This window comes from Paramormyrops kingsleyae, chromosome 25 (assembly GCF_048594095.1).
Source record: "Paramormyrops kingsleyae isolate MSU_618 chromosome 25, PKINGS_0.4, whole genome shotgun sequence".
Taxonomy (NCBI): Eukaryota; Metazoa; Chordata; class Actinopteri; order Osteoglossiformes; family Mormyridae; genus Paramormyrops; species Paramormyrops kingsleyae.
Genome location: NC_132821.1, coordinates 34,586,387 through 34,613,986, shown reverse-complemented (window position 1 = coordinate 34,613,986; position 27,600 = coordinate 34,586,387). Strand labels below are relative to the sequence as shown.

General features: G+C 47.4%; 1 protein-coding gene and 1 long non-coding RNA gene across 2 annotated transcripts; both read left to right on the top strand.

Annotated features, from left to right (window-relative positions):
- Positions 1 to 2,579: 2,579 nt before the first annotated feature.
- c9orf72 (C9orf72-SMCR8 complex subunit) lies at positions 2,580 to 12,467 on the top strand. Its single transcript, XM_023790525.2, has 10 exons — positions 2,580 to 2,668; positions 3,659 to 4,168; positions 5,014 to 5,109; positions 7,184 to 7,248; positions 7,979 to 8,051; positions 8,158 to 8,274; positions 8,579 to 8,814; positions 9,501 to 9,558; positions 9,892 to 10,001; positions 10,411 to 12,467. Exons 2-10 carry the CDS (start codon positions 3,716 to 3,718, stop codon positions 10,595 to 10,597), a joined length of 1,395 nt encoding a protein of 464 aa, XP_023646293.1. The 5' UTR covers positions 2,580 to 2,668; positions 3,659 to 3,715; the 3' UTR covers positions 10,598 to 12,467.
- Positions 12,468 to 13,955: 1,488 nt separating this feature from the next.
- On the top strand, positions 13,956 to 15,011 carry LOC140582708 (uncharacterized). The gene is made up of 3 exons (XR_011985525.1): positions 13,956 to 14,044; positions 14,210 to 14,380; positions 14,969 to 15,011. It is a non-coding gene; the product is annotated as an uncharacterized lncRNA (long non-coding RNA).
- Positions 15,012 to 27,600: the final 12,589 nt, after the last annotated feature.

Genomic DNA, 27,600 nt, shown 5'->3' with positions numbered 1-27,600 from the left:
CAAGGCAGATGCTTTATAGGCCCAGTCAGCAGTGGCCCTGACACACTTGCACTTCAGAAAGACGTTAACAACAGGATTTCAAAAGGAGAATAAGAACAAAGAAGCAGAAACATTTCACCTTTTGAGAAGAGAAGCAGGTCCAATACATGGAGTTATTCTGTAAAATAAATGACAATGGGGAACATGACCATACATTTAGAAAATATGCCAACTGCATCCTGCCTATCTGCACAAGGGGTATGATTGAATGTTGAAAAGAAGACACATCATTGTGAAAGTATTTTAATTGAAAGTTAATTTATTTATTTTTTTTCCTTTTACTGTTGTTTGTATAAAGAGGCACATTCTGGAAAGACTTTGAGGGACTTAGAATTCTAGAAGAATCTGAAAGCAAATCTACTGTCCTTATGGGTAGATTGTATTTAGCAGGAAAGCAGTCATCTGAACAAAATTCCCGGCTTTTACACTCTGAGCAGGAGGATCTTGGGAGCTTGGTAAGGCGTGGAGATCCAGAGGCGCTCAGAGCATCGGGAGCTTGGTAAGGCGCGGAGATCCAGAGGCGCTCAGAGCATCGGGAGCTTGGTAAGGCGCGGAGATCCAGAGGCGCTCAGAGCATCGGGAGCTTGGTAAGGCGCGGAGATCCAGAGGCGCTCAGAGCATCGGGAGCTTGGTAAGGCGCGGAGATCCAGAGGCGCTCAGAGCATCGGGAGCTTGGTAAGGCGCGGAGATCCAGAGGCGCTCAGAGCATCGGGAGCTTGGTAAGGCGCGGAGATCCAGAGGCGCTCAGAGCATCGGGAGCTTGGTAAGGCGCGGAGATCCAGAGCCGCTCAGAGCATCGGGAGCTTGGTAAGGCGCGGAGATCCAGAGGCGCTCAGAGCATCGGGAGCTTGGTAAGGCGCGGAGATCCAGAGCCGCTCAGAGCATCGGGAGCTTGGTAAGGCGCGGAGATCCAGAGCCGCTCAGAGCATCGGGAGCTTGGTAAGGCGCGGAGATCCAGAGCCGCTCAGAGCATCGGTGCGCATGCTACTTTCCATTACTGCCAGTAATTACCTCCAGGAACTACGCATCTCATTCACTCGGAAATGGCCGCACCTCGAGCCTCTGAACAGAAAGAGGAGGCCTTCGCAATGGATGGGAAAGCAATTAAACTGGATTTCCAGTGAAACATTCAATCTGCTCCCAGAAGACGGCTGCTCTTGGGGAATACTGAAAACAGGGAACCATCGTGTAATTGGAAGGCTGAATAATCTTCAGATCGTATACTGCTGTCAATGACTTGCCTGACATGGTATCTGGCTCTTTTTATTCTGTCTTAAAAATGCAGGCACTGTGGCTGAGTCCTGCCTCACAATTGCAGCTTTGGGGGCTCACATCTGCCTTTTAGTGTGTGTGGAGTTTGCATGTTCTCCCTGTGTCATTTCAGCTTCCACTGGGCACTCTGCTACACGCAAAAGCGCAACTGCATGTCTGACAGCTTGCTGACACTCCTGAGCTGCATGGTATGTGCTTTCACACGCACACACAGGTTTGTAATTATATCTTTGTGGGGACTTCCCGTTCATTTCTATGGGTATAACCGTAATCCCAACATGACGACTTTAACCCCTACCCAGCCCTAACCTTAACCATAAGTAACCAAACAAAATACAAGATTTTTTTCTCACTTTTACTTTTTTGATTGCATTCACAGACCTTTGTGGGGACCTGGACAGGTTTGTATTACATTGTGGGGAACGTTTGGTCCCCACAATGTAATATAATCCTAATCCACACATGCACACACACGCATACAAGACACACTTTCAGTGGCCAGTTTAATATGGAAGGGTCACTGCTTCGTTGACGTAATGAGCTGAATGGCTGAGATGCCCGATCCCAGTTGTTTTTGAATGTGGTGTGAATTTTGGTACCGTAAGTGACGGCTCCAGCATCCCGCATGTCAGACGGCCTCCCACCCGGCACTCTCACACACTACAGCATCCAGATTTTACAGAAAATGGTGTGATGGATATAAAAGCATTCAGTAAATGGCCTTTCTATGGCCAAAAAAGAAAGAAACATTAGTGAAAGAGATCAGAGGAGATTAGCCAGAGTCATTAAAGCTAACAGGAAGGCCACAAGCACTAATAAACAGCTCGATACAGCAGTAGTACGCTTAATGGCTTCTCTACACACAACCTGCCTGCTGCTGAATCAGCTCTGGAGGAAAAAGTGGGTGCTGCCCAGTATTACCTAAGTGTATCTAATAAAGTGGCAACTGAATATACATGAGCTGTTAACCCAGGAGCAAAAATGAGTCAGCTCTGTGTGTGGCTGCCACAGACTGACAAATGCATCCACTGAAAAACAATAATGGGAAAATGGAGCTTCTAAACCCAGGCTTGTTGGCAGACTGAGACCACAGCCCCCTGTCGCCTGTTCTATCCCTATGGAGGCTGGTAATGAGAACACGCCACGATTTCGTGGTAGAGACATGCTTCCACGTAGCGCCGTATGTTTCATGTCGGGCGATACGTCCAGCGGCCGGCAGGGGGCGACGGCGCCGCGGCTCGTGTTTATTTTACGGGCTGTGACGTCACACCAGGAAGTGTTGCGGAAATGAAGGACAAGGACGCGCTGTTAACGGTGGAAAAACCGAAGTGGGCTATTAATCCGGTATTTTCACGCTGTAAGTACCATGACATTCGTGATATTCAAAAATATAACAGTCGATCGCTCGAAACGTTTCTGTTAAACACGTTTGTGTGCCGACTGAGTAATACTAAAGCCGGAGATGCCGTTACTTTCGTGAAGCAGCTTGCTCCCCTCAGTGTTAAACAGGTAGCTAGTCAAAATAAAGCAGGGATTTTATCCGATATCCGCATTTAGAGTCAAGTGAAGTTCCTGAGGTTTACATGCATTGAAAATGATGTTTAGATAACCAAGATATATGAATACATATATACAGGCATACATTTCTTATAATTACTGAAACGATCCTAAAGACACAATGCAACACGTCCTTTTCCCTGTAAACGGCCAGTATGGTAAGCAGAAATGGAGCCGCCGTCTGTTTGCTTATGAAGGCTTTCTCTCCACATGTCCTCGGTAATGCGACGCCTGCGTAGTGCCTCGGAGATGTACACTTACACGGAGTAATGTCCTCTCTTTCGCTAAAGTTTATATAACGGGACAGGCATCTTACGAAAGATTTACAGGGTGAGCTACAAACAGCTGCAACCGAAGCAGCTAAAAGTTTTTTTTAGAGTTGAGTGAATGCGAGCATATCATTATTGCAAATGCTCTATAAGGTTCAAATATGAGATGGATGGCAGTAATATGGGTGCCAAGACTCGCTTGATTTTTCTTTTTCTTTATTTCTGAATTGTTCTGAATTAACCTACCAATTTTCTTATTAACTTATTACCATTTTGATGTGTTACACTTCTTAAACTTTATATAGAAATTGGTGTGTCTGTGTGTGTGTGAGGTCTTTTTGTATAACCGTGAACTGTGCAGTCTGTAACTACAAGCAGGGGGGTGTGCCTTCATTTAGCTTCCCCTCACCCCCATTATGCAGCTGTCCACCCCCCCATGTCAAACTCTCTCCTACGCCCTTGACTACAAACAGTTTCCTCCAGGATATTGGAAATGTTAACATTTTTAATCTCACCCCCAGAGACAGCTTGGTGTGGAGACCCCCATCCAGAGGCAGGCTCCAGACACCCCCCAGGAGATGTCGTCGGGCTGCCCCCCGCAGTCCCCGGCCGTGGCCAAGACGGAGGTGGCGGTTGATGGGGCCTGTCCCCTGCTAGCCGCCACCTTTGCCTACTGGGACAACATCCTGGGGCCGCGCGTGCGGCACATCTGGGCTCCCCGGGGCCCCCCGGCGCTGGCGGTGCAACTGGGTGACGGCGATATCACCTTCTTGGCCAACCACACGCTGAACGGCGAGATCCTGCGCAGTGCCGAGAGCGGTGCCGTCGACGTCAAGTTCTTTGTGCTCTCGGAGAAGGGCGTGGTCATAGTGTCGCTCATCTTCGACGGCGAGCTGAAAGGCGACCGCAACACCTGCGCCCTCTCCGTCATCCTGCCGCAGGCCGAGCTGGGCTTCTACCTACCGCTGCACGCCATCTGCGTGGACAGGCTCAAACACAGCATCCGGAAGGGCCGCATCTGGATGCAGAAGGTGGGGCTGTCCTCGGGCATGGCATCGCTGTCACAGCTAACTCTGTATCCTGCACACGTGCTGGAACACTAGCGCTAACATCGGGGTCAGCCTCACAGCTGCATAGGTCTGCTAAGCCTCATATATCCTTTCAGAGTGATTAATGGAGACTTGGCACCATTGCTTAACAAGTAGAGCATTGTGCTATCGATGCAACGGTCAAAGGTTCAAAGCCCAGGGATCACAAATTAGTTGTAGCCCTTCCCTCTACTGTAAGTCCCTTTGGATAAAAGCATCAGACAACTGAGTAAAATTAAAATTTATTCAAGGATGTGAAAATTGACAGTCTAAACAACATTAACAACTACAGTTAATATCGTTTAGTGTTAGTGTTTGGCTACTGGAACTCCAGGAAGCAATGGAGAGGGTGAAAAAACTCCATAAGTACATTTAACACATCTGTTGATAAGTCTGTCTTTAATTTGAATGGTCCCCGTGTAATATATTATAGTAAACGTACAGTGTAGGTGTACTGGAATGCCTGGACGCCCTCTAGTGCAGGGAATGGTGAATTACACTTGTTTCTAAGATCAGCTGTGAGGTAGATGAATGTGCCCGAACGGAGGATCTATCATCCTCACGGGTGTCTTAGTGCTCTGGGTTAGATGGATGGAAGCTGTCACGATGCTTTAGCCCAGGTACTGCGTTCCTGGGGGGGGGGGGGGGCATTTTCACGGCTGGCTATCACCATCTTACCCTTGCTCTGGTGAGATTCCTTAAAACTGGATGTGCTAGGCACTTTAAAAAGCTGCTGATGTTGCGTGGTTGCCGGGGTAACCGGCGACTGACTGTGATTAATCCTCCAGGGTTACAACATTGTGTCGGTGCTGACGTCGGAGATCATCCCCATTATGGAGCTGCTGTCCTCCATGAAGACCCACAGTGTCCCGGAGGACATCGACGTGAGTCTCTGCTTCTCGTTCTGATAGGCAAACCTTTTATTTAAAACCCATTTATTTTGAAATAGTGATGTGTAGATGGGCTCTGAAGTCGTCCAAATCTACACACACGCATAAATCGTCTACCCCCCACCCCCCCAGCCAGTGTTTTCCTCTGATTTGGAGACCCAAATCATCATCATCATTTATTTCAAGTAAAAGTTCTTCCTTTTTGGTGAAATAAAGATAGCAACAGTCATTATCCCAAGTTTCTTTAATCCCTTCAAACTACAATCCTGACTGTCATTGCAACTTCCCAGACACAAACAGTGTAAACGCCAGTAATAACGTCTGACCCTGCACAAAGTAAATAAGTAATAAAGTCTGATGCGCTCAGCGGTCACAACAAAGGCTGCCGTATTGAGGCTAAATGGTTATCTCTTCAAAATTAAAGTCACTGCAAATTCCTAAATACAAACAATAAAAAAAAAAACTAATGTTGTGTCATATACGAGAAACCCAGCAGTTGACTCGACATGGTTAACTAGCTCACAAAATCAATCCCCCATTTAACTTTTTTGCCCATCCCTTTTTCTCTTTGTTTTTCATTCTCCTTGTTTGATTTTGACCTTTTTTTGTCTCCATTGCTGCTTAAGACAAATGGACCCCGCAATGAGAGGCTAGTCTGCTAATTTGTACCCGACGTAAAATGAATCTTGAAATATGTTCACGTTTCAGAGAATGTAATTAATATTTTGTTCATTTATGGTAAATATGACCCTCCTGCAACCTGAATGAATGTTAAAAGAATGTTAATGTTTATGGCTTGGCCCGTCCGATAGCTGGATTAACCTGCCGTATGTCGGGCGCCCCCTGGTGGTGTGGCAGAAGACCATGGGAATTTGTTACTGTGACTTACTCACCCATGTGGCACTTGACTGCTTTGGTTTGATCCGAAGGTACTTAATCCCAACATCTGAGAAACGCTGAATTACGGGAATCAAGGGAACCATTTTCAGCAGAAATTGCAATTTGATACAGATTTTCTTGATTTATTTTTCTTGTCACATTTGATTGACACCACGATTGCCACTGAGCTCGAACAGTGTTAGACACGTGGGATCATGTTGCAGACTCCATACGATAGGGGGCAATATTCAGGTCCATATTCATTTCAGTGTATCGCAGATTTGGATAGTTCTGGTCCAGGCAGTAAAAGTGCAGACCATGATTTTGTTCCAACTAACAGACTGGAACTTCTCAACTGGTTGGTTGTACTTTCTGGTCCTGAACATCTCTAGTGTATCGTCTTATCTTTGGTATGTGATTTGCATGCTGACTTGTGTTTCCTTTCTTAGTCCAAATGCATGTTTTCAGTGCTGTCTCTGTTATCTCCAAGCTTAAATTCAGGTTGGCAGTGTAAAGGAGGAGAATTTGCTGGGGTAATCCTTTAAACCGTACTGCAATAAAAGGGTCCAATCCCAGGCTTATGGGCTACTCCCCACACAGATTTATACGTTTAATTGAATTGATTTATTACAGTAAATAGTAGCTGTTCCTGGTTGTTTGACTGGAGGCGTGCGATTAGCTTTGCCGGTGGAGAGATTGCCGTCAGAAGGTGGGGGCCTTAGTGAGGAGGATTTCGCCTGCCGACCCCCTCAGAGATCCGGCGGTTTCCCGTGGTTACTGCCTGGTGTGCAGTGCCGCTTTAACACACTGCTTACACTGGCTACTGCTTCTGGGTGTGCATCTCAGCTTCCTGTTCCACAGGAGAGTCCAGCCTCCCGTTAAATTTGTTTAGCCCAGGGTTGGGTGTTTAACATCTTTATGTTGCTAAACGGTTATTTAGTGTTCAGCTGAACACGCCTTAATGCCTTGTGTGGTGCCATCTCTTTGGTCCCGTCTAATTTGGTCCAAAATTCTTTTTATTGGCGAATGCAGGCTAAACTGTAACCAAACTTCTCTGACTTAAACCCCTGAAGACTGATCTTTCTGATGTGTTTCTGCTTGACCTTGTCTAATGTTTGATGCTTTAAGCTCATCTTATTATTATCATTGTTAGTTATTTATTTTATTTGTTTATTTTGGTATGTTTCAGATTAAGGACACGGTCCTGCATGACGATGACATCGGGGACAGTTGTCACGAAGATTTCCTGCACAAGTAAGATGCATGCCCCCCCCAGCTCCCTTAATGTGCTAACGCCCCCGCCCACTGAGGAAACACTAACCCAGAAACTTCCATAAACCAGCCTCCTGTGCTTTCCCTTTAGGGGGCTGGTGAGTAGCTTAGTGGGTTAAGATACAGTGCCTGTGATTGAAAGGTTGCTGGTTCAAATCCCAGGGTCAGCAGAGTGATGTCACCTGCCTCCGTCTCTTGCCTCAGGACCCATTGAGAGGCCTATCACAGCACCTTCCATCCCATTGGGCGGCCTGTCACAGCTCCTTAAACGCCCTATCCTCAGTAAAGTGCACCCCAGCGCTCGAGCAGAGCTCGACTCAGGAAGTCACCTTTCACTTTATTCAGTTTAGAAAACGTAAACATAAGGTGCACCGTATAGCTCAGCAGGTTAGCTATCTGTACTTGTGTCCGGAACGTCCTGGGCTCAAATCCCATGGCCGGCAGTGTAATCATATCACCTTCACTCCAGGTATGCTGGCTGATCCTCACTTGTCCGTCATTTTGCTAAATGAATCCATGTAAATAGCAGTTCAGTTTATCACCTGTGCTGCACTCCTGCGGTCCAGATGCTACACAGCCAGGTTAATGGCATGTCCTAGCGATGCATGCTGTCTGAGCGCGTTTGGTTACGCTCCCCACCATGCTTCCTGGACAGGCTCCAGGCTCACCGGGGCCCGGTGGGCGCTAAGCCTTTCCCGCCTCTCTCTGGCAGGGCCATCAGCTCTCATTTGCAGACCTGCGGCTGCTCAATGGTGGTTGGGAGCAACCCAGACAAAGTCAACAAGGTATGAGCGCAACACTGCCCTCTACTGTATAAATCGCCTATAACCGGGTCCAGCTGTTCCTCTCTCCTGCCCCCGACCCTCATGCTAGTAACCGTCCTCCCCCCAGATCGTCCGCACACTGTGCCTGTTCCTCACGCCCACGGAGCGCCGGTGCTCTCGTCTCTGCAAAAGCGACGGCTCTTTCTCCTACGACACCGGACTCTTCGTTCAGGGTCTGCTCAAGGTAAGCTGTCATCCAGCTGGGCTGGAGTATCTGTACAGCGTGTTTGTGTGTGTGTGCGTGTCTGTGTGTGTGTGTGTGTGCGCGTGTGTGTGTGTGTGTGTGCGCGTGTGTATCCCAGCCTCGTGGCCTGATCTGCTCAGTCGCTTGAGCCTGCAAGGTCTCCTCTCCTCCTCTGTTTTCCGACAATTTCCATCTGTCTTCCCTTTATCTCTGTATCATGAACCATTTAGTACAACTGCTGCTCCTCCTTGGGGCACCGTGAAAGGCGCTATAAAGACAAACACTGAATGGTTTGGCCCGGCAGGACTCGACGGGCAGCTTTGTGCTGCCCTTCCGGCAGGTGCTGTACTCGCCGTACCCCACCACGCATATCGACGTGGACGTGAACACGGTGAAACAGATGCCTCCGTGCCACGAGCATGTGTACACGCAGCGGCGCTACATGCGGGCCGAGCTGGGCGCGCTCTGGAAGGCAGCCGGCGAGGACGACGTGCTGCCCGATACCGTCATCCACACCGACGAGACCTTCACGCCTGACCTGTACGTTGGCCCCCGAGCCCCCGCCGGTCCCGTCTGCAGTTTGCCAGGGTGGGGGGTGCAGCTGGCTAAGCGCGCCACAAGAGCTTCCAACGCCACTGGCCGCTCGAACCCCATAAATCAGTGTTTCCCAAGCAGTTCTGCAGGGTCCCAGGGGCAGATCATGCTTTTGCTCCCTCAGCTTGTGGTAGGGAGCAAAAATGTGGACAGTCTGGCAGGGAGCTTGGAGGGAGCAAAAACATGGTCTGACTCTGGGTCCCTGAGGACCGAGTTGGGAAACACTGCAGTAAATCAAAGAGTTGGTTAGCTAGACAAACCAAATCAGCTGTGTAAATCGGCAGAGGGGTCGAGGACGGAGTTGACAGCTGCTGATATGACGTGTTTTTTTATTATAAAAGAATCAATAATTCTGGAAAAAAAACCTTCTAGAGATTCTAGGGTACATTTTTACGAACACACGTTATATCTTAATTGGATTGTTCAGAGGAAGTCCGTCGTGTTTCTCGTTGTAGGAAATTACATCAGATGCAGCTTCATTTTCGTGTAAAAACGTGAATGATTGTGAGCTCTCGTGCTGGCTGGAGATGCTCACTACTAATCTGTAGCCTGGGCAGCCTGTGGCTTAAGGGGCCAATTGTGCACAGAGCCGGGAAGAGAAACCTTTAGATGACAGTCTTTGTGTCTTTCAGGAACATTTTCCAGGATGTCATGCACAAGGACACCCTGGTGATGGGCTTTCTGGACGAGGTGAGGGCCTACTGGGGGGGGGGGGGGGGGTTGGCTGGTTATGCCTGTCAGTGATGCCTTTTCTGTGTTGCTCCTCCCCTCTCATATATATATATGCCATATATATGTCCCTTTCCTGATTAGTCTACCAGCTGTAAGCCCCGCCCCCTCATTTCAGTAAGCTGTGCCCTTTCTATTTGGCCACGCCCTCCTTCAGTAGATTCCAGTCTTTTTCTTATGTCCCCATGTCCATAGCTCCACCCCTGCCCGAGAGTCCTGACTCCACCTCGATTTTAGATCCCATTCGTGATTAGCCGATGCTGCTGTCACTCACGTTGGGCTCACCCCTCATAGGTGTTCCTGCTGAAGCCGGGCCTGTCCCTGCGCAGTACCTACCTGGCCCAGTTCCTGCTGTTGCTGCACAGGAAGGCCCTCACACTGCTGAAGTACATCGAGGACGAGACGTGAGTCGTTGCGCATTCCCTCCTTTCAAAAGCCAACTCGTCCATTTTTTTGTGTCACATGTAAAGATTATTATTATTATTACAAAACAGAATTATAATAATTTTTTTAATAACTTAAATTCTGATTTTAAGTTAAATCTTGTAAAATTCTTACATGCTTTTCTGTCATCTGAGACCATCCACAAATATCTGGTCTACAGCTAACTAAACTAACAGTGAAAAAATATACCCAGTTTCAGGCCCGGAACAGGTGGCCGTACACGTAACTGTGTCAGTGTTTCTCCCAGAATAACACTCATTTGGCAGTGGGAGGGGTCGGTGTGGTTGTGTTTCAGCTGTGTGTAGGAGGGCTGTCTCTCGGACCCCGGCAGCTGACATTCTGACAGGTCCGCTCTCCGTCCCTCTGCAGGCAGAAGGGGAAGAAGCCTTTTCGCTCGCTGCGCAGCCTGAAGACGGACCTGGACCTGACCTCCGAGGGCGACCTGAACATCATCATGGCCCTGGCTGAGAAGCTCAAGTCCGGCCTGCACTCTTTCGTCTTCGGGAAGCCCTTCTACACCAGCGTCCAGGAGCGCGATGTGCTCATGGGGTTTTGAGGTTTCCTGCACCCAAGGGTGGACCTGGGTCCTCCAGTACTAGATGAGTCTTGGGCAATTTTTCCCAACCTGGTCAGGGGCCCACAGACAGTCCATGTTTCTGCTCCCTCCCAGCTCCCTGCCAGACAGTCCACGTTTCTGCTCCCTCCCAGCTCCCTGCCAGACAGTCCACGTTTTTGCTCCCTCCCATCTCCCAGCCAGACAGTCCACGTTTCTGCTCCCTCCCAGCTCCCTGCCAGACAGTCCACGTTTCTGCTCCCTCCCATCTCCCAGCCAGACAGTCCACGTTTCTGCTCCCTCCCAGCTCCCAGCCAGACAGTCCACGTTTCTGCTCCCTCCCATCTCCCAGCCAGACAGTCCACGTTTCTGCTCCCTCCCAGCTCCCAGCCAGACAGTCCACGTTTCTGCTCCCTCCCATCTCCCAGCCAGACAGTCCACGTTTCTGCTCCCTCCCAGCTCCCAGCCAGACAGTCCACGTTTCTGCTCCCTCCCATCTCCCAGCCAGACAGTCCACGTTTCTGCTCCCTCCCATCTCCCAGCCAGACAGTCCACGTTTCTGCTCCCTCCCAGCTCCCTGCCTGACAGTACACATTTTTGTTTCCGGGAGTTGGGATGGAGTAAAAACATAGACTGTCTGCCGGCCCCTGAAGACCGATTGGGAAACACTGGTCTTGGACTTAGCTGGCACTTTGACTGTGGGGATACCCATCACATGAACTCCCCCTGGGTCCTACGGCCCTCCAGTTCCTGGAGCTAGGCTCTGCTCTGCGCTGCCCTGGTGTGGAAACCTGACCCCTGCACAGGTGGAGGTGGACATTTCAGTGATGAGGAACCCCACCCCTCCCAGTAACGTGTGGTTGCCAGATTGTGTGTGATCATTTCAAACTCTCGATGTTTAAGGGAACTGCCGGTCTTTGATCTCCTGGTGCTTGTCTTCATGGCGCCCCATTCCCCTTTGTTGTTACATACGAGTCAGGCTTCATTTTATAGCTGTAATGCATATCTTGTCCATGTATGCTGACTATGTATATTTGTGGGTTGTCACATGGGTTGCTGCTTCAGAGGTCAAAGGTCATGTGCTGCATACCACCAGTATGCCATAGATCCCCCATAGATGCTCGAGGATTTCAAGCTGAAGTTCTGCTGTTCTTCCTGGTGTGAAAAAGAGAAGTCTTGGGTCAAACCTGGAGGCCTCACTTTCAGAAGATATGCAGGTGTCTTCATGAGTCATCAGCTGTGAAAAATGAAGGGCCTGGGAGCACCTTCAGGTGCGTGTGCACATTCGAGCAAGTGTTTGACTCTCAAACCGATCACTGACGACGCTGCATCTCTGCATCTCAGCCAGCAGGAACGGCATACATAAAGGTGTGTGCATGCTTGTGTGTGTGTGTGTGTGTGTGTGTGTGTGTGTGTGTGTGTGTGTGTGTGTGTGTGTGTGTGTGTGCGCGCCAGTAGATACAGTGTTTACATACCTGTGGAAAGATGTACTGGAAAGGATAGCTGAAGAATTATGTCACAGTGCAGACTGTCGCTTGCTATGACTGGCTTGGATCTGCAGAACCCGCTTAACACTGTACCTTACATTAGTTCTGCAGCATTCAGGCATCTGGTGTTAATTATGATGTGTGATTTCTCTTTCTTGCATTATTTAAATGATTGCCTTGGTTTTCATCTGTCGATTCGCATCCCGGGCATGTTTAGTTATTCTCAGGTATGTAATTACACTTTAAAACCTGTTGCTTTGTTAATCCGTTTAAAAACCAGTTTCCATCTCGTCTTGCACCATGCGCATGCCTCGGATTAACTGTACCATATATTGTGGCTGTATTTTTACACTGGAAAAGTTTCTTAATAAACGGTTTAATTTAAAGGCTATCTGTTTATTATTAATGTTTGGCTTTGGACTATTGTGAGTCGCCCTTTTCAGTGTGAGGGACATTTGTAACTGTGTAATTACCTCCAAGCTGGATCTAAATTTGTATTCTAAGTGATGGAATGTTGAAATGACCCTGAACAATCTTGCATATTCTCGGAATCGCCGTGCCCAAACAGACTAGGGAAATCTCCCCTGCCTTTATTTTCAGTCCCATATGTTTTCTGTTTTTTCCCCCCAAATTACCCCCCGTGACTTTTAAGATAGACCCGCTGAATTGCGGAGGGTTGGAGGTCTGGCCCCCCTGCTGTCATTTATATGGAGCACTGATGGGCTTCTCCTGGCGGCTTGGTTCCCAGCACTAAGCCCCTATCTGAGGTCCTGATGTAGCCCTCTGGGTTTTCGGCCAATCCCAGCAGCCACCAGCCTGTCTAGCGCAACATGCTCACTCAGACATGAATTTACTTGAAATTCTCGGCTCACACTCACTCGATTAAATGCTCTTTGACTCATCTCCGGGTGGTCTTCAAAATCAGGATCTTAACACGTAGTTAGTCACCAACTGAAATGCCATCAGAACACTTGCCTGTAAATCAGTTTTCTCCCTCAATATACTTGCTAAGTGCAGATATCAGGCGACCCAATAACTGCATGGTTGTTATATTATTATCTGACATTGAGTGGTGTCCCTGTGCTTGGCCACACTGGTGCAGTTCATCCTTTTGACCACTAGTAGGCAGTGAAAATAGAGCTGGTACACCCTTCTGTTACATAACGTTAAACTGGTCAGGTTATTATTAAATAATGATAATATATTCATGGAAAGATTCAGTCACAAACAAAATTAGAAATGTGTTACAATTATCTCTTGCTCTTGTTTGTTTACCAAAGAGCTTGTAAACCACTTGCAAATATAAAGTAATGGGTCAGTAGGCATGTTCAGAAATGAATTGTAATTGGGCATCAATTATAGCTCAGTTATAATGAATACATTGTTAGGCAGGAGTAATATCTTTGTGATGCATTTCTATATTTTGTTTGTAATTGTAAGTAAATCTTTGTTTTATTTACTGTTATATTAGTAAATGATTAGTAACAGATTATTAATAGTTTAAGGTCTGGTCCTTAACTGCTGCTCCGTGGATATAAATGTTTTCTTCTTAATATCTTATTTAGATACTAATTTGACTACAACACTGTACTGCTTTGTGAATACATGTTGAAGGCAATTCTGCAAAAACATTATGCTGTGTGTGGAAGACTTTCTGAAGTTGCAGTTTTATGTATTTGATTATCCATTTAGAGAAGGTTGTAGATAGATAGTTAGATCATGTTTAGTGTGTGTGGTGATTGCTTAATAAGCATATGCACACTGAGTACCCTGTGGTGTAGTTAAATCTAACCATTGTATTGTTTTTATCATGCAGGATGTGATTGTTGCCGACTGCGTCCTGCATCTCCCTGCATGATATCAAAGTGCTGAGTGCCTTCACAAAGCCTTTGATCAGTCTTCATTGATGGTGACATATTTACTGATTTATTATACAACTGAAGGATTCGCAAAGGATTGCAGAGTAGGTGTTGAAAGTATTTTGGAAGTACTGCTGGGTTTGAAAGAGTCTTTAAACATGAGAAATTTATGAAAATAGTAACGTGGGAGACATTTTTATGTTATTTTTTATACACCCAAAATTTCAAAAGTTTTAGAACTTCTTGTGCAATTCCATTTGTGCCAGTAGGTGGCAGTGCTTCCCTGCTCTTCACTGATTTGTGCTTTTGCTGGTGGCCTGCTTTTCGGCCCTGTCGAGGCAAGCGGAACCAAACATAACCGTCGTTTCATGCGAATTAGGAACTCCTTTCTTCTGGGCCGTCAGAAATCTGACAGAGGAATCCTCTGGTAATATTAGCAGGTAAGCGTGCATTCCACCTGTCGGCCTGTGGTCACCTGTCATGTGACCTCCTACTACACTCCAATCAGGAAGCTGCGCACAGAAAAATACAGATAATTGTGCGTCTTCTCCAGGCCCTTTGGCGCTTATAATTGATCCTTTGCCATGCATATCTCTGAAGCTTATGGCATGGCTGTCTCTGCCTCCAAGTCTAAGACTATAGCCAATTCCTCTCCAGCCCGTACCCCCCCAATACCAGCCTGTGTTTCTCTCACAAAGTCTGAGGTCTCCCTCATCACATGGCTTGGGTTGCAGACTTTAGCTCTTTAGCTCGTCTAGACTGTTGCATCTCTGTTGGCTTTTCCCTTATGTTCTCCCAGATCCTCTGTCTGAATCACAGCCCCATGGCCCATCTGCTGCATAAGACCTGTAAATCAAGAGCGTCTCACTGGCGTGCCGTCTCTGCCCCGCTCCCCAGTGCCGCTCTGTCGCGCTCGTCCTTCCCGGTCCCGGGAAGCACACGCTATATCAGTACCCTCCAGTTACCTCTTCCCTCTCTACACCTTTCAGACGTTGCTCTGATGTTTGACACTTTGTTCTTTAATACAGCTGTCCCGCTAGTGCAAGAAGCTTCCGGCATCTGTCAGAACTAGTGAGTATTCCCTCTTTGTTTGGCCAAAAGACTCACTTCAACCAGCAAAAAAATAAGATGCTCTTCCAGTGTTACCTCAGCCATCCACAGCACTAACTACTAATGTATGTTAATAACCTGAATCCCCTCTGCCTGCCTGCCTGTCTGCCTGCCTGTCTGCCTGCCTGCCTCTGCATCTATCTATCTGTCTGTCTGTCTGCCTGTCTGCCTGCCTGCCTGTCTGGCTGCCTCTGTGTCTATCTATCTGTCTGGCTGCCTGTCTGCCTGCCTGCCTCTGCATCTATCTATCTGTCTGTCTGTCTGTCTGCCTGTCTGCCTGCCTGCCTGTCTGGCTGCCTCTGTGTCTATCTATCTGTCTGGCTGCCTGTCTGCCTGCCTGCCTCTGCGTCTATCTGCCTGCCTGCCTTTCTGCCTGCCTCTGCGTCTATCTGCCTGCCTGCCTTTCTGCCTGCCTCTGGGTGTATCTGTCTGCCTGCCTGCCTCTGCATCTGTCTGTCTGTCTGTCTGCCTGCCTCTGCATCTATCTATCTATCGTCTGTCTGTCTGCCTGCCTCTGTGTCTATCTGGCTGCCTGTCTGCCTGTCTGCCTGCCTCTGGGTCTATCTGTCTGCCTGCCTGCCTCTGCATCTATCTATCTATCGTCTGTCTGTCTGCCTGCCTGCCTCTGTGTCTATCTGGCTGCCTGTATGCCTGCCTGCCTGTCTGCCTGCCTCTGGGTCTATCTGTCTGCCTGCCTGCCTCTGCATCTATCTGTCTGTCTGTCTGTCTGCCTGCCTCTGTGTCTATCTGGCTGCCTGTCTGTCTGCCAGGCTGTCTGTCTGTCTGTCTGTCTAATCTATGCAACCTTGGACATGGTGCTGACTTCAGCATAATCTGCTGACGTGTCACTTCTTCATGCTCTTCTACTCTAAACCCTGCTCTTTTTTATTCTGCCTCCTTTCATGTGATGATGGGCTCCTTTCATCCTAAAGTATACTTCACTGAATCTTTTTCCATGTTTTACGCATAGCTGCTTTGAATTTTGTCTCTGGCATTATGTCTAGAATGTACCAGAGCCTTGTGCCCTGTGCCGCCTGCGATAGACTTCTGCTCCCCCTGTGAGCCTGACCTGGGTATCCCTGTGTCTGTGTTCAGTATTTCAGGTGAATAAAAATAAGATGATGCCTTAGTTGCGAGTATAGGCACATAGGAATGGTTCTTTTCACATATCTCACCTTGATCTTCTTTGAGACCTACACACTGGGGCTGCAGAGCGGCTCAGCAGACTAAGTACCTGTGACCACTGCTGTACCTGTGGTCAGAAGATCACCGGTTTGAGCCTCGCAGAACAGTCACACGTCCTTAATCCCCTGCACTGTCACCCCTAAGCTATGGACAGCAAGATGGGGTAGGCAAAGGTTAGATTTCCAATGTACCTGTACAGGACTTATCATTTAATAATAATTGATACATTATTGATGCCTGTGAGGAAATTGTTTGGGGGGGGGGGGGGAGGTTTAATGGCCTTGCTCAAGGACTTGCGAGGGTTTGAACCAACAACCTTCTGATTGCAGAAGCCCACTGAGCCACATTTTGCTCCCATAGCCTGAGATGGCACACGGTCAGCCATCTATTTTTTAGGGAGCATTTTTAGGGGTTAAGAGCCTTGCTGAAGGGCCCAGCAGTGATGTGGCTGCTCTGCTGAGGGCAGGGATCAGACCAGTGACCTTCCAGTCACAGACACACAGGCCTTAAATGCTGGGCCGCCAACGGGCCGCCACAACGCTGTTCTCACTTTTATAACAGTGATAAGTGATAAATCCCTGTATCGATAATGATACTATCTCTGCAGAACCTTTCTTGTGGCTTTTTTATTGCTCATAACAGTGCCAACCTAGTGGCATACACTCTGCACATCACTTTGCACTCACACTATCACTACTTCGGCAAATACTCTACCACTATGACTCTGTGGTGATTAGTATTACTACTTCACCTTTCAGTATTATTATTATCCTTAATTATTGTTAATATTGTTAGTATCGTTAGTTATATTACTTTTTTATTCTTCTTATTAGTATTATTTTTTGCATACTGGTCTTTTGTATGCATACTGGATGCCTAAATTCATTTTGTCTTTCTGTCTGTCTGTCTCCTGCCTGCCTGTCTGTCTGTCTACCTTCCTGCCTGTTTGTCTGTATGTCTACCTCCCTGCATGTTTGTCTATCTGCCTGCCTTTGTGTCTGCCTGCCTGCCTGCCTCTATCTCTATATCTATCTGTCTCTGCCTGCCTGCCTTTTTGTCTGTCTGCCTGCCTGTCTGTCTGCGTAGTTGTCTGCCTGCCTCTGTCTCTATATCTACCTGTCTGTCTCTGTCTGCCTGCCTGTCTGTCTGCCTGCTTGCTTGCTTGTCTGCCTGCCTCTATCTCTATATATGTCTGTCTGCCTGCTTGCTTGTCTGCCTGCCTCTATCTCTATATCTGTCTGTTTATATTATTGTTTACATTACTATGCCTCTATTTGTCTCTGTCTATATCTCTCTGTCTATCTGTTTGTCTGTCTACTAGTGCCATGAGGTAGTGGTGTTCTACTGCCTCCCAAACATACTGAGATGTGTTCCTTGCCATTTCACATTGTATGCAGAGCTTACCATCCTATGTCAGGTCAGTAGGTCAGAAACACAGTTAATACTCATCACTGTTCTATACAGAATGACAACGTATTTGTATTTTCCAATATACACCTATTTGCCTTTTGTAGCTATCCTGCCTTGTACTGACAGGCAATGTTACTCAACGATTTGTGTACACAGTAAGGGTCAGAGCGAACAAAGATGGCCTGTTTTCTGCTGTTCCAGTTTATCCTGCTGGGCATGTTTTTTGTCTAGTTTTTATTTGTGTAATTGGACTATGTTTGCTAGGTTCAGAAAGTCGGCACAATAAGGTCCCATGGCTTCCCTCACCCCCAAATCACTTTTGTTTAAAGGTTTTACCAGTGGTTGTTTTGAATGCTCACACTCTATACTCAGAAGACATGATGTGGCAAGTCTGGTGGAGCCAGGTGCATTGTGGGATATGGACCGTGTGAAGTAGTTTTAAGACACTCATTTTGAATGCCCGGCTTCACCCTCAAGTAAATCCCTGTGAACTCTTCACTTCCAATAAAAGTGACATTTTCTTTTACTTTGATAAATAGCAACCTATGAATGTGTCCAAGTTCTTCTCTGAGGTGATGTTCAGCCTAGCGGGGCAGGCCTCTGTGCCTGTCATTGGAAGGTGGCCTAGTGGGGCAGGCGTCTGTGTCTGTCATTGGAAGGTGGCCTAGCGGGACAGGCCTCTGTGCCTGTCATTGGAAGGTGGCCTAGCTGGACAGGCCTCTGTGTCCGTCATTGGAAGGTGGCCTAGCGGGGCAGGCCTCTGTGCCTGTCATTGGAAGGTGGCCTAGTGGGGCAGGCCTCTGTGCCTGTCATTGGAAGGTGGCCTAGCGGGGCAGGCCTCTGTGTCTGTCATTGGAAGGTGGCCTAGCGGGACAGGCCTCTGTGCCTGTCATTGGAAGGTGGCCTAGCAGGGCAGGCCTCTGTGCCTGTAATTGGAAGGTGGCCTAGTGGGGCAGGCCTCTGTGTCGGTCATTGGAAGGTGGCCTAGCGGGACAGGCCTCTGTGCCTGTCATTGGAAGGTGGCCTAGCGGGGCAGGCCTCTGTGCCTGCCATTGGAAGGTGGCCTAGCGGGGCAGGCCTCTGTGCCTGTCATTGGAAGGTGGCCTAGCGGGGCAGGCCTCTGTGCCTGTCATTGGAAGGTGGCCTAGCGGGGCAGGCCTCTGTGCCTGTCATTGGAAGGTGGCCTAGCGGGGCAGGCCTCTGTGTCTGTCATTGGAAGGTGGCCTAGTGGGGCAGGCCTCTGTGCCTGTCATTGGAAGGTGGCCTAGCGGGGCAGGCCTCTGTGTCTGTCATTGGAAGGTGGCCTAGCGGGACAGGCCTCTGTGCCTGTCATTGGAAGGTGGCCTAGCAGGGCAGGCCTCTGTGCCTGTAATTGGAAGGTGGCCTAGTGGGGCAGGCCTCTGTGTCGGTCATTGGAAGGTGGCCTAGCGGGACAGGCCTCTGTGCCTGTCATTGGAAGGTGGCCTAGCGGGGCAGGCCTCTGTGCCTGTCATTGGAAGGTGGCCTAGCGGGGCAGGCCTCTGTGCCTGCCATTGGAAGGTGGCCTAGCGGGGCAGGCCTCTGTGCCTGTCATTGGAAGGTGGCCTAGCGGGGCAGGCCTCTGTGCCTGTCATTGGAAGGTGGCCTAGCGGGGCAGGCCTCTGTGCCTGTCATTGGAAGGTGGCCTAGCGGGGCAGGCCTCTGTGTCTGTCATTGGAAGGTGGCCTAGCGGGACAGGCCTCTGTGCCTGTCATTGGAAGGTGGCCTAGCAGGGCAGGCCTCTGTGCCTGTAATTGGAAGGTGGCCTAGTGGGGCAGGCCTCTGTGTCGGTCATTGGAAGGTGGCCTAGCGGGACAGGCCTCTGTGCCTGTCATTGGAAGGTGGCCTAGCGGGGCAGGCCTCTGTGCCTGCCATTGGAAGGTGGCCTAGCGGGGCAGGCCTCTGTGCCTGTCATTGGAAGGTGGCCTAGCGGGGCAGGCCTCTGTGCCTGTCATTGGAAGGTGGCCTAGCGGGGCAGGCCTCTGTGCCTGTCATTGGAAGGTGGCCTAGCGGGGCAGGCCTCTGTGCTTGCCATTGGAAGGTGGCCTAGCGGGGCAGGCCTCTGTGCCTGCCATTGGAAGGCGGCCAGTTTAAGTGGTGGCTTTGGCCCTTGACCAAAACCCTTAGCACACCTCTTCCACCCCCAAAAAAATGCTCCTGGGGTGCCAGATAAATTGCTGGCCCCTGCACTCTGACTCCAAGCTTGACTCTCAACTGTGTGTGTCTCAAAGGAGAGCAAGATGGGACATGCAAAAAGAAGCATTCCAATGAACTTGTGCGACTAAACATCTTTTCCTTTCTGCCCCCGTGTGAGTTTGCACCTAATTAGCCCCCAAACCCGTTTCTTCTGCGTTATACCTGTTTATTGTAGACATTCATGTTTTTCTCCCTTGAAGTAACCCCACTGCCATCTTTTTGTGCCTGCTTTACTAACTTATCGTTTGTCTGCCCTGAAAAGCATCAGCGGTTTCCATAATTGAATGTGAAATGGGCATCATCTGCACGAAGCTGCTCCTCTTTGGACTCTGCCTGTCCTTATTACACAGATTATCAGCAATCAGACTTGAACCAACAGAACTAACTAGTCTCTGAGGAATTAATCTATGTATGATTCTGGACTGAAAATGTTCGCTTTAAATCTGTCAGATTATCTGCTTGGTTTTACTGTATGTTTTAAAAAACTGTCTGCGAATATTTAACAAATCAGACTTTCATCTATTTGACGGATGTCTTTTGGGGAGATATTCAGCTTGTATAGTTAAATCATTAATTATATGGTAGAGACCACAAAATGTATGTTACTGTTAAGCTATAGAGTACTGTCAGAGAGCCAACACAGAGCCCAGAAGCCACCGATCACTGTTTGGTCAGAGATCGTTCTCTGATTGCACAAGGTTCGGGTTCTAGCCTATAGGCAGATGTGCAACAAAACGCAGCCTGGCAATTTGCTGTCAAATTTGCTTGGTACATTTTGGCACTGAGGGGGGGACTCCTTGGTTCTCTTTACACCAGAAAGTGCAGAGTTTCCAGAACTGGACCCAGAAGCCTCTGTGGCTTCAGATTCTGGGACAACGTTTGCAGCAACTGAGATGTCTCAGGGATGTATCACAGACCGACCCCTCCTGTTTACTGCCCCTCTGTGTGTTTCTGATTAAATAAGCCAAACATTACATATATGCAAGTAATTAAGAATGTGCATGTGCGTAGTATTTGTTGTATCTCATCCCATCTAAGGTGTCCCCCAGCTCTGTGCCCTGTGCTGCCTGGGATTGGTTCCAGGCCCCCCTCTGACCCTGTCCGGATTTGTGGTTGGAGGATGGATGGATGTGTTATATAAAATAACCCATATTCCTAGTTAATGTGCATGCATCATGGGTCAGTGCATGATTTTTGAAAAATGACCATTAATGACTATCATAATATAACTAAGCTGAATCAGATTAATAACAGTATTTCGTGGTAACTAAAATGCATTCTTCATTCAGTTTCAGCTAGATTCTGACACATCTTTAATCAGCTCTCCCACTTCCACCATGAAAATTACGGACAGCAGTGAAGGTGTTTGCACCAGTTCTTTGCAGCAGAGGATCGTGGGAGTTATCCCAGATAGCCCTTAGCTGTGCTTAGCATCCAGGCTAATTTATGGCAGATCCTGTTGTAGGCAGGTCCATTCTGTTCCAGCTCTGGTTGGCTGCGAAGCCATGGAGGTCCTGACCGGAGGGGACAGCAGTCATTAATTAGCACGGCCTCGGAATGGCGCTGATCCCAGGTCAGTTCAAGCGAGAGCTGCATGTTGAAGAATGGCAAGCGTCTCTGTTCCCTGCTCCGGGGTTAATCGCGCAGCATGGAATCAGGCAGCCTTCCTGTGAGTAATTGTGCTAATTAAGCGGCAAACTTAGCTAGTCCTACCCGCCAAATTCCCTCCATTTTTAATACTGGATGCCACATTGTTGCGGGTGATTCTTAGCTTTACCAGTATGAGCACACCAGTGGAAGCTGGTCTCCACATTAATTTGCCTTCAGAATGATGTCTTAATGTAATCTAGTATCCACCTGATGTATTTTATATGGGTTACACAGCTCCTCTCTCGCTCTCTAGTCCTGTAGCCTTAGCTTGTGTCTTTCTCTTCACAGCTCATTTGCGCACTCAACACAGCACGCTAGCTAGCTTTGTGGCTGCCTTACAAAGCAAAGGTGCTTGATAATCCTCCACATTATAGCTCACTGAGTTAATAAAGACTTTGATTTAAGAAAGCAAGCAATCCTGACAGGGTCTGCATTTCCACCCCAATAACAGCATCAGCTCTGATGTGTGCAGCTGGAAAGCTGGAATGTTCTCGTTCTTGCAGGTTCAAGTCCTATCCTTGTCTGAATGGTTGCATTCCTGGTTGGCCCTGCACTTGGAAGTTATCTCATATACAGTGATCCCCGCCTATCACAGAAGATGCGTTCCAGACCCATCAGCGATAGGTGAAAATCCGTGATATAGAAAAACCATATAAACATTTTTTTATAGTTTAAGCCTTAAAATACCCCTCCCACACGCTTTAAACACATGTAAACTTATTAAAACAACACATATATGTGGATGTCGGGCTAAAGATATGAGTAACAAAATAATAATAATATGTATATACATACATATTCGTAATGGAATACATAATATAAAAACATATATGGTTCTTATATATAATTTTCAACCCTCTTGATGTAGCGTACCGTCGATTCATTCAAGCCATGTCGGCGTAACACTTTCCTACCCGAAGTATATCCAGGAGTTTTACCTTCTCCTGAATGGTCAAGGTCTTCCTCTGGCACTTAGGCTCATTACTACCAGAAGGCTTAGAAGATGCAGGACACTTGGGAGCCAACGTAGGGCTTAAAACAAAACGAAAAGAATCAGATCACAAGCAAGGTACGCGATACGCATAGAACTGACTCGTTGGCAAAAAATCTACGGTTTAGCGGGGGATCACTCTATACAGCTCTGGAAAAAAATTGAGCCCACTCTATATTTTTTAAAAATCTGCATTTTTAAATCCTGGTTTAATTGTGGTTCTGCTGGCAGAAGCTACACTGAGCAGCAGGTGGCTTCCAGGCTCAAAGTTGCTACGTCAGTAGGACACAAGACCAGGGTGAAGCAGCACTGGGAACGACCAGAAACCAGCCAGGTATTGGGCAGAAGTGACTTTCTGATGCCAGAGATGACCATCAATTTATACAACAGTACCTCATGAATCGGTGGATTCGTGGAGTTGGAGTTTACAAAAAAATATATATTTCACACAGATGCAATTTTTGCAATCTGGGTAGGAAGTGGGTATTTTACAAATTAAGAGTAACACGATAAAAACTGATAAGAATTTCTCGTTTTCCAAAAAGTGACTGATACCTTGCTGCATGGCTAGACGAACATCGCTTCAGTTCCCAAACCTCGCCTCAGGGGCACCTCAGCCATTCCAAATACTCATTCAATTTTACCAGCGGCTCAATAAATGAATTAACTTAATTTGTTAAATAATTCAATGAGGTATCGATTAGCCAAACACACTGGTGTATTGGACAGTCACAGCAAATACTGGGGTAACTTTAAGAAGGATTTTGAAATGGCTAAACTGACACTTTTACAGACATAAAATCCTCTTAGACCAACAGGAAACATTTTCTTTGACTGCCTAAGACTTTTGCACAGTACTGTATGTGTGTGTATATTTCAAAGGAAAGCCTGATGGGGTATGTGAAATGGAGAATTCCAGTGTACCTTTTGTTGTACTTGTGCAAATGGTGAATAAAGCTTTATTTTAGGCTCTGGTCATGTGTCTCATGTCACAAGCTGTCTGAAAAAATGCCCACCGTCCCAGTGTTTTTAGGGCTGTTATTTTGTGTTTCTATCACTCACAAACAGCCTCTTGGAGCTGCTGTAGATCAGATAAACATGGAGTGACATGAAGGCCACTGTAATCATCTTCCTCGAATGCCCTTGTCTAAAGCGGAGTCCATGCCACCGGCTCACTAAAAGAGTCCCAGCTGGAACAGACAGCACAGATGTTGGAACGCTGAATTGTGGGTAATGCTCTGAAAAATGCGTCTGTCAACACGTCAGCCCGTTTGCATGCCTACAACTATTTCAGAATGATATTTATAGCTCTGCGGTTTGATGCTGTGATGTCTCCATGGTGTCACTGTATGCACGCGTTTGGTGATGTGCAGTTTTCATTCCAAGGGGACTCCCTTTGGTCTCCAAGGCAACCTTTACCATAAGGGTAGTATGCAGGAAGACACATACTTGGGTTGCCTTTTGTTTCAGTTTATTTTTCTTTATTTGATGGTTGAAATACCAAACGGGTACCAGATGGAAGATGCCAAACGGAACTGAAACACACAGCCATGAAAATGAGTGTCCATGGGGATTCGGCTCAATGTCTGAGTGACTTTTTACAGTGTTTGTAGGGACTGTATTTATGCACAGATGTTATTTGTGCATTTAATAGACGTTGTAGCTTTTTCCCCATTCCTCAGTTAAATTACATTTAATTTTGAAGAATGCACTGACTGTCACATTCTGTCTCGAAGTGTTACAAAATGACCTCCTTGTTTACTAAGAACACACTTGTCATTAGACAAATGGAAACACTGAAATAAAAAATTGACACCATGGAAAAATAATTGCCCTTGACAGCTCGAAGATACTTCTCATAATCAGAAATATGAGATTTACATATTTATCAAAATAATTTTCTGTGAGAGACACTCCAACAACATGTTTATTTTCCCCTTAGAATGACCTGCACAGATTAATCATGTTAGCTTGAAGCTTGAACACCAAACAGTTTTTTTTTCTTATTCACTATTGCATTTACATCACTTGGATATTTCTGTTGTAGCCATTTGTTCCTTAGAAACATAATGTACAAAGTGCGCTCTATATGAGTTCATATTCTGCTTTTCAGATAAGGTTCGGCTATATGGTGAGCAGCAGGGTGGCGATTAACGTTCCCCGTCGGTTTAATGACAGAAGTCATTAAGGTCTCTCTGCTCCCGACGGCGGGCAGCCATCGTGAGTCTCACTCGGCGAGATCTCCCCTCCCCGCACGCTAACACTTGGTCTTTGTGGTAGGCTGCACCTCCTCTCACTCGGCGAGATCTCCCCTCCCCGCACGCTAACTCTTGGTCTTTGTGGAAGGCTGCACCTCCTCTCACTCGGCGAGATCTCCCCTCCCCGCACGCTAACACTTGGTCTTTGTGGAAGGCTGCACCTCCTCTCACTCGGCGAGATCTCCCCTCCCTGCACGCTAACATTTGGTCTTTGTGGAAGGCTGCACCTCCTGCTGGGTTGCAGAACCGATTATGTGCTGAACAGATGTTTCTGTATCGCCTCCTGTTGGTCTTGTGTGAATCAATGGTTACACAGCAGTGGGTTAGGCCTCTGTGCCTGTGAATGGAAGGTCGCCAGTTTGAGTCCCGTCCTCAGCCACACAGTTATGTCTCTATTATGCCCTTCAGCAAGACCGTTAATCCCCTGAAATGCTTCTAAGGTGTTGGATAAGTCGTTGACCCCGTGGCCCTATGGGAAAAGTGCTCCAATGTACTTGTACAATTGAAGTTTCAATTTTTTTTCTCTCATTTCATTCATTCCATATGGTGACATGGCTTCCCTCCATCTCCTTTCATTAGCATGTAGAAGGGCTGAAAATGTTGATTCGCAATAATGCAGTTTCACAAACTTGCCATGAGGTTGCCAGATTGTGTCATGGCTTCGATTGCCCTGAGGTTGGTGTCTTACGGAAAAGATTATATGGATATTGTGGTATAAAGGCCCAGTTCCTGTTTACCTTGCCTTTGATGACTGTAACATAGCCAAAATAAAAGAAAAAACAAAACAAATAAACAAATACAACCACGTCAACACGAATGGGTGAAACACTGAGGCTGAGCTTCCAGGAGCAGCACTGCAGGCTTTGCTCAGTGGTGGGAATGAATGGGTTTCTTGGTGTCTTTCAAGGGCAGCACTTCCATCACATTCTCACATGATGGCTACGTGGATGGCTCTTTAGTACCGAACATGGTGGGGGGTTTTCTTCCATAAAGCCGGTAGGTGTTTCAACAAGCAGGATTTCCCAGTTAGCTGGATAACTTAAGCCTAACGTCAAAGCTGGCCAATAGGAACAGAGGTAAGAGATATTCCTATTGGACAATCCTTACATTTGGGTTAAGTTAAGAAATCCTGCTTTGTGGAATACCCCTATGTCCTTAGGGAAGCTCTCGATACTCCGCACGGATGTCAGCGTATAATATTGCTGTCTCTAGGAGGGTACATTGACCATGTCAGTTTTTTTTTTTGCACTATGCAGTGAGTGACATCAGGCCTCTCATGAAGTAGTAGTAGTAGGAGAAGTATCTAGAAAAAGGAGTACTATTACTATTACTGGTATGGGTGTAGGAAAGAGTTAGTTATCGGGGGTGCGGCAGGGGACAACATAAAGGTCTATTCTGTTTGGGATGGGGGTGAATGAAGCCAAATTCAATATTGGGAGGGAATTATACCACACCCTCATTAGTTCCTACACCTCAGCTTACTGGTCAGTTGGGTGTCAGTGTGACATTGGATGCCCAGAAGGTCAAGGGCTTTTCCTTTATCTGTCCCCCTAAATAGAGATGCTGGAAGGTCCATATCTTGCCTTCAGACATCCTACAGCAGGTCTAATCTTGCTGCTGCTGTCCTTCAGTTATACACTATATGGTATGTGGCTCTGTGGATTAGGAGGCTCTGTGGATTAGGAGGCTCTGTGGATTAGGAGGCTCTGTGGATTATGAGGCTCTGTGGATTAGGAGGCTCTGTGGATTATGAAGTTCTGTGGATTATGAGGCTCTGTGGATTATGAGGCTCTGTGGATTAGGAGGCTCTGTGGATTAGGAGGCTCTGTGGATTATGAAGTTCTGTGGATTATGAGGCTCTGTGGATTAGGAGGCTCTGTGGATTATGAAGTTCTGTGGATTAGGAGGCTCTGTGGATTATGAGGCTCTGTGGATTAGGAGGCTCTGTGGATTAGGAGGCTCTGTGGATTATGAAGTTCTGTGGATTATGAGGCTCTGTGGATTAGGAGGCTCTGTGGATTAGGAGGCTCTGTGGATTAGGAGGCTCTGTGGATTATGAAGTTCTGTGGATTAGAAGGCTCTGTGGATTATGAGGCTCTGTGGATTAGGAGGCTCTGTGGATTATGAAGTTCTGTGGATTAGGAGGCTCTGTGGATTATGAAGTTCTGTGGATTAGGAGGCTCTGTGGATTAGGAGGCTCTGTGGATTATGAGGCTCTGTGGATTAGGATGCCGTGTCAGCAATGAGACGGTTCCTTGTTCAAATCCCAGTGTAGGAAGTTTCATTGCTGGGACCCAGAGCAAGGCCTTCCCCCCAATCGTGGCAGGTACTGTCTGACCCTGCTTTTTGGATAAAAGCAACTGCTAATGCAAATGTGTTTTTTTAGGGGGGGGCAGTTGTTTAATATTAGGATGCAAAGCATGGGGCCTGAAGAGAATACCGCGTTCGGGGCTAAATGCGCCCCAGTAGGTCCAAGGTCCATTGCTCACCTGGTGTTTGAAGGAGATCCATGTTAACTAGAAAGATGTTGCCATTGATGCTCTTCACACTGTGTGTTGTCAACCTCATTTAGGATCATTAAGCATAATTAGGCTTCACGCACAATTCGGATACCACCTGCCTCTCCTCAATGGATATGCTAAAATTACCCCATGGCCTTCAATTGGCCGTTCTCCTTCTCGATCTCATGAATATTTTATCGGCCTAATGATTCTTTCATGATCAACTTTGATGTACTGTTCCATGAAGGCTCTGACCGGGGACTAATGAGGTGACACTGTACACACAAACCACGGATTCAAGGGTGCAAGTACAAGCATAATGAAATGTTTGCTTGCGTACC

Bases quoted from the DNA above. Each gene is read 5' to 3' on its own strand.
- c9orf72 (XM_023790525.2), top strand. From the start codon at position 3,716: ATGTCGTCGGGCTGCCCCCCGCAGTCCCCGGCCGTGGCCAAGACGGAG. The intron at 5,110-7,183 runs GTGAGTCTCTGC...GGTATGTTTCAG, and splicing joins GTGTCCCGGAGGACATCGAC to ATTAAGGACACGGTCCTGCA. The intron at 9,559-9,891 runs GTGAGGGCCTAC...CACCCCTCATAG, and splicing joins TGATGGGCTTTCTGGACGAG to GTGTTCCTGCTGAAGCCGGG.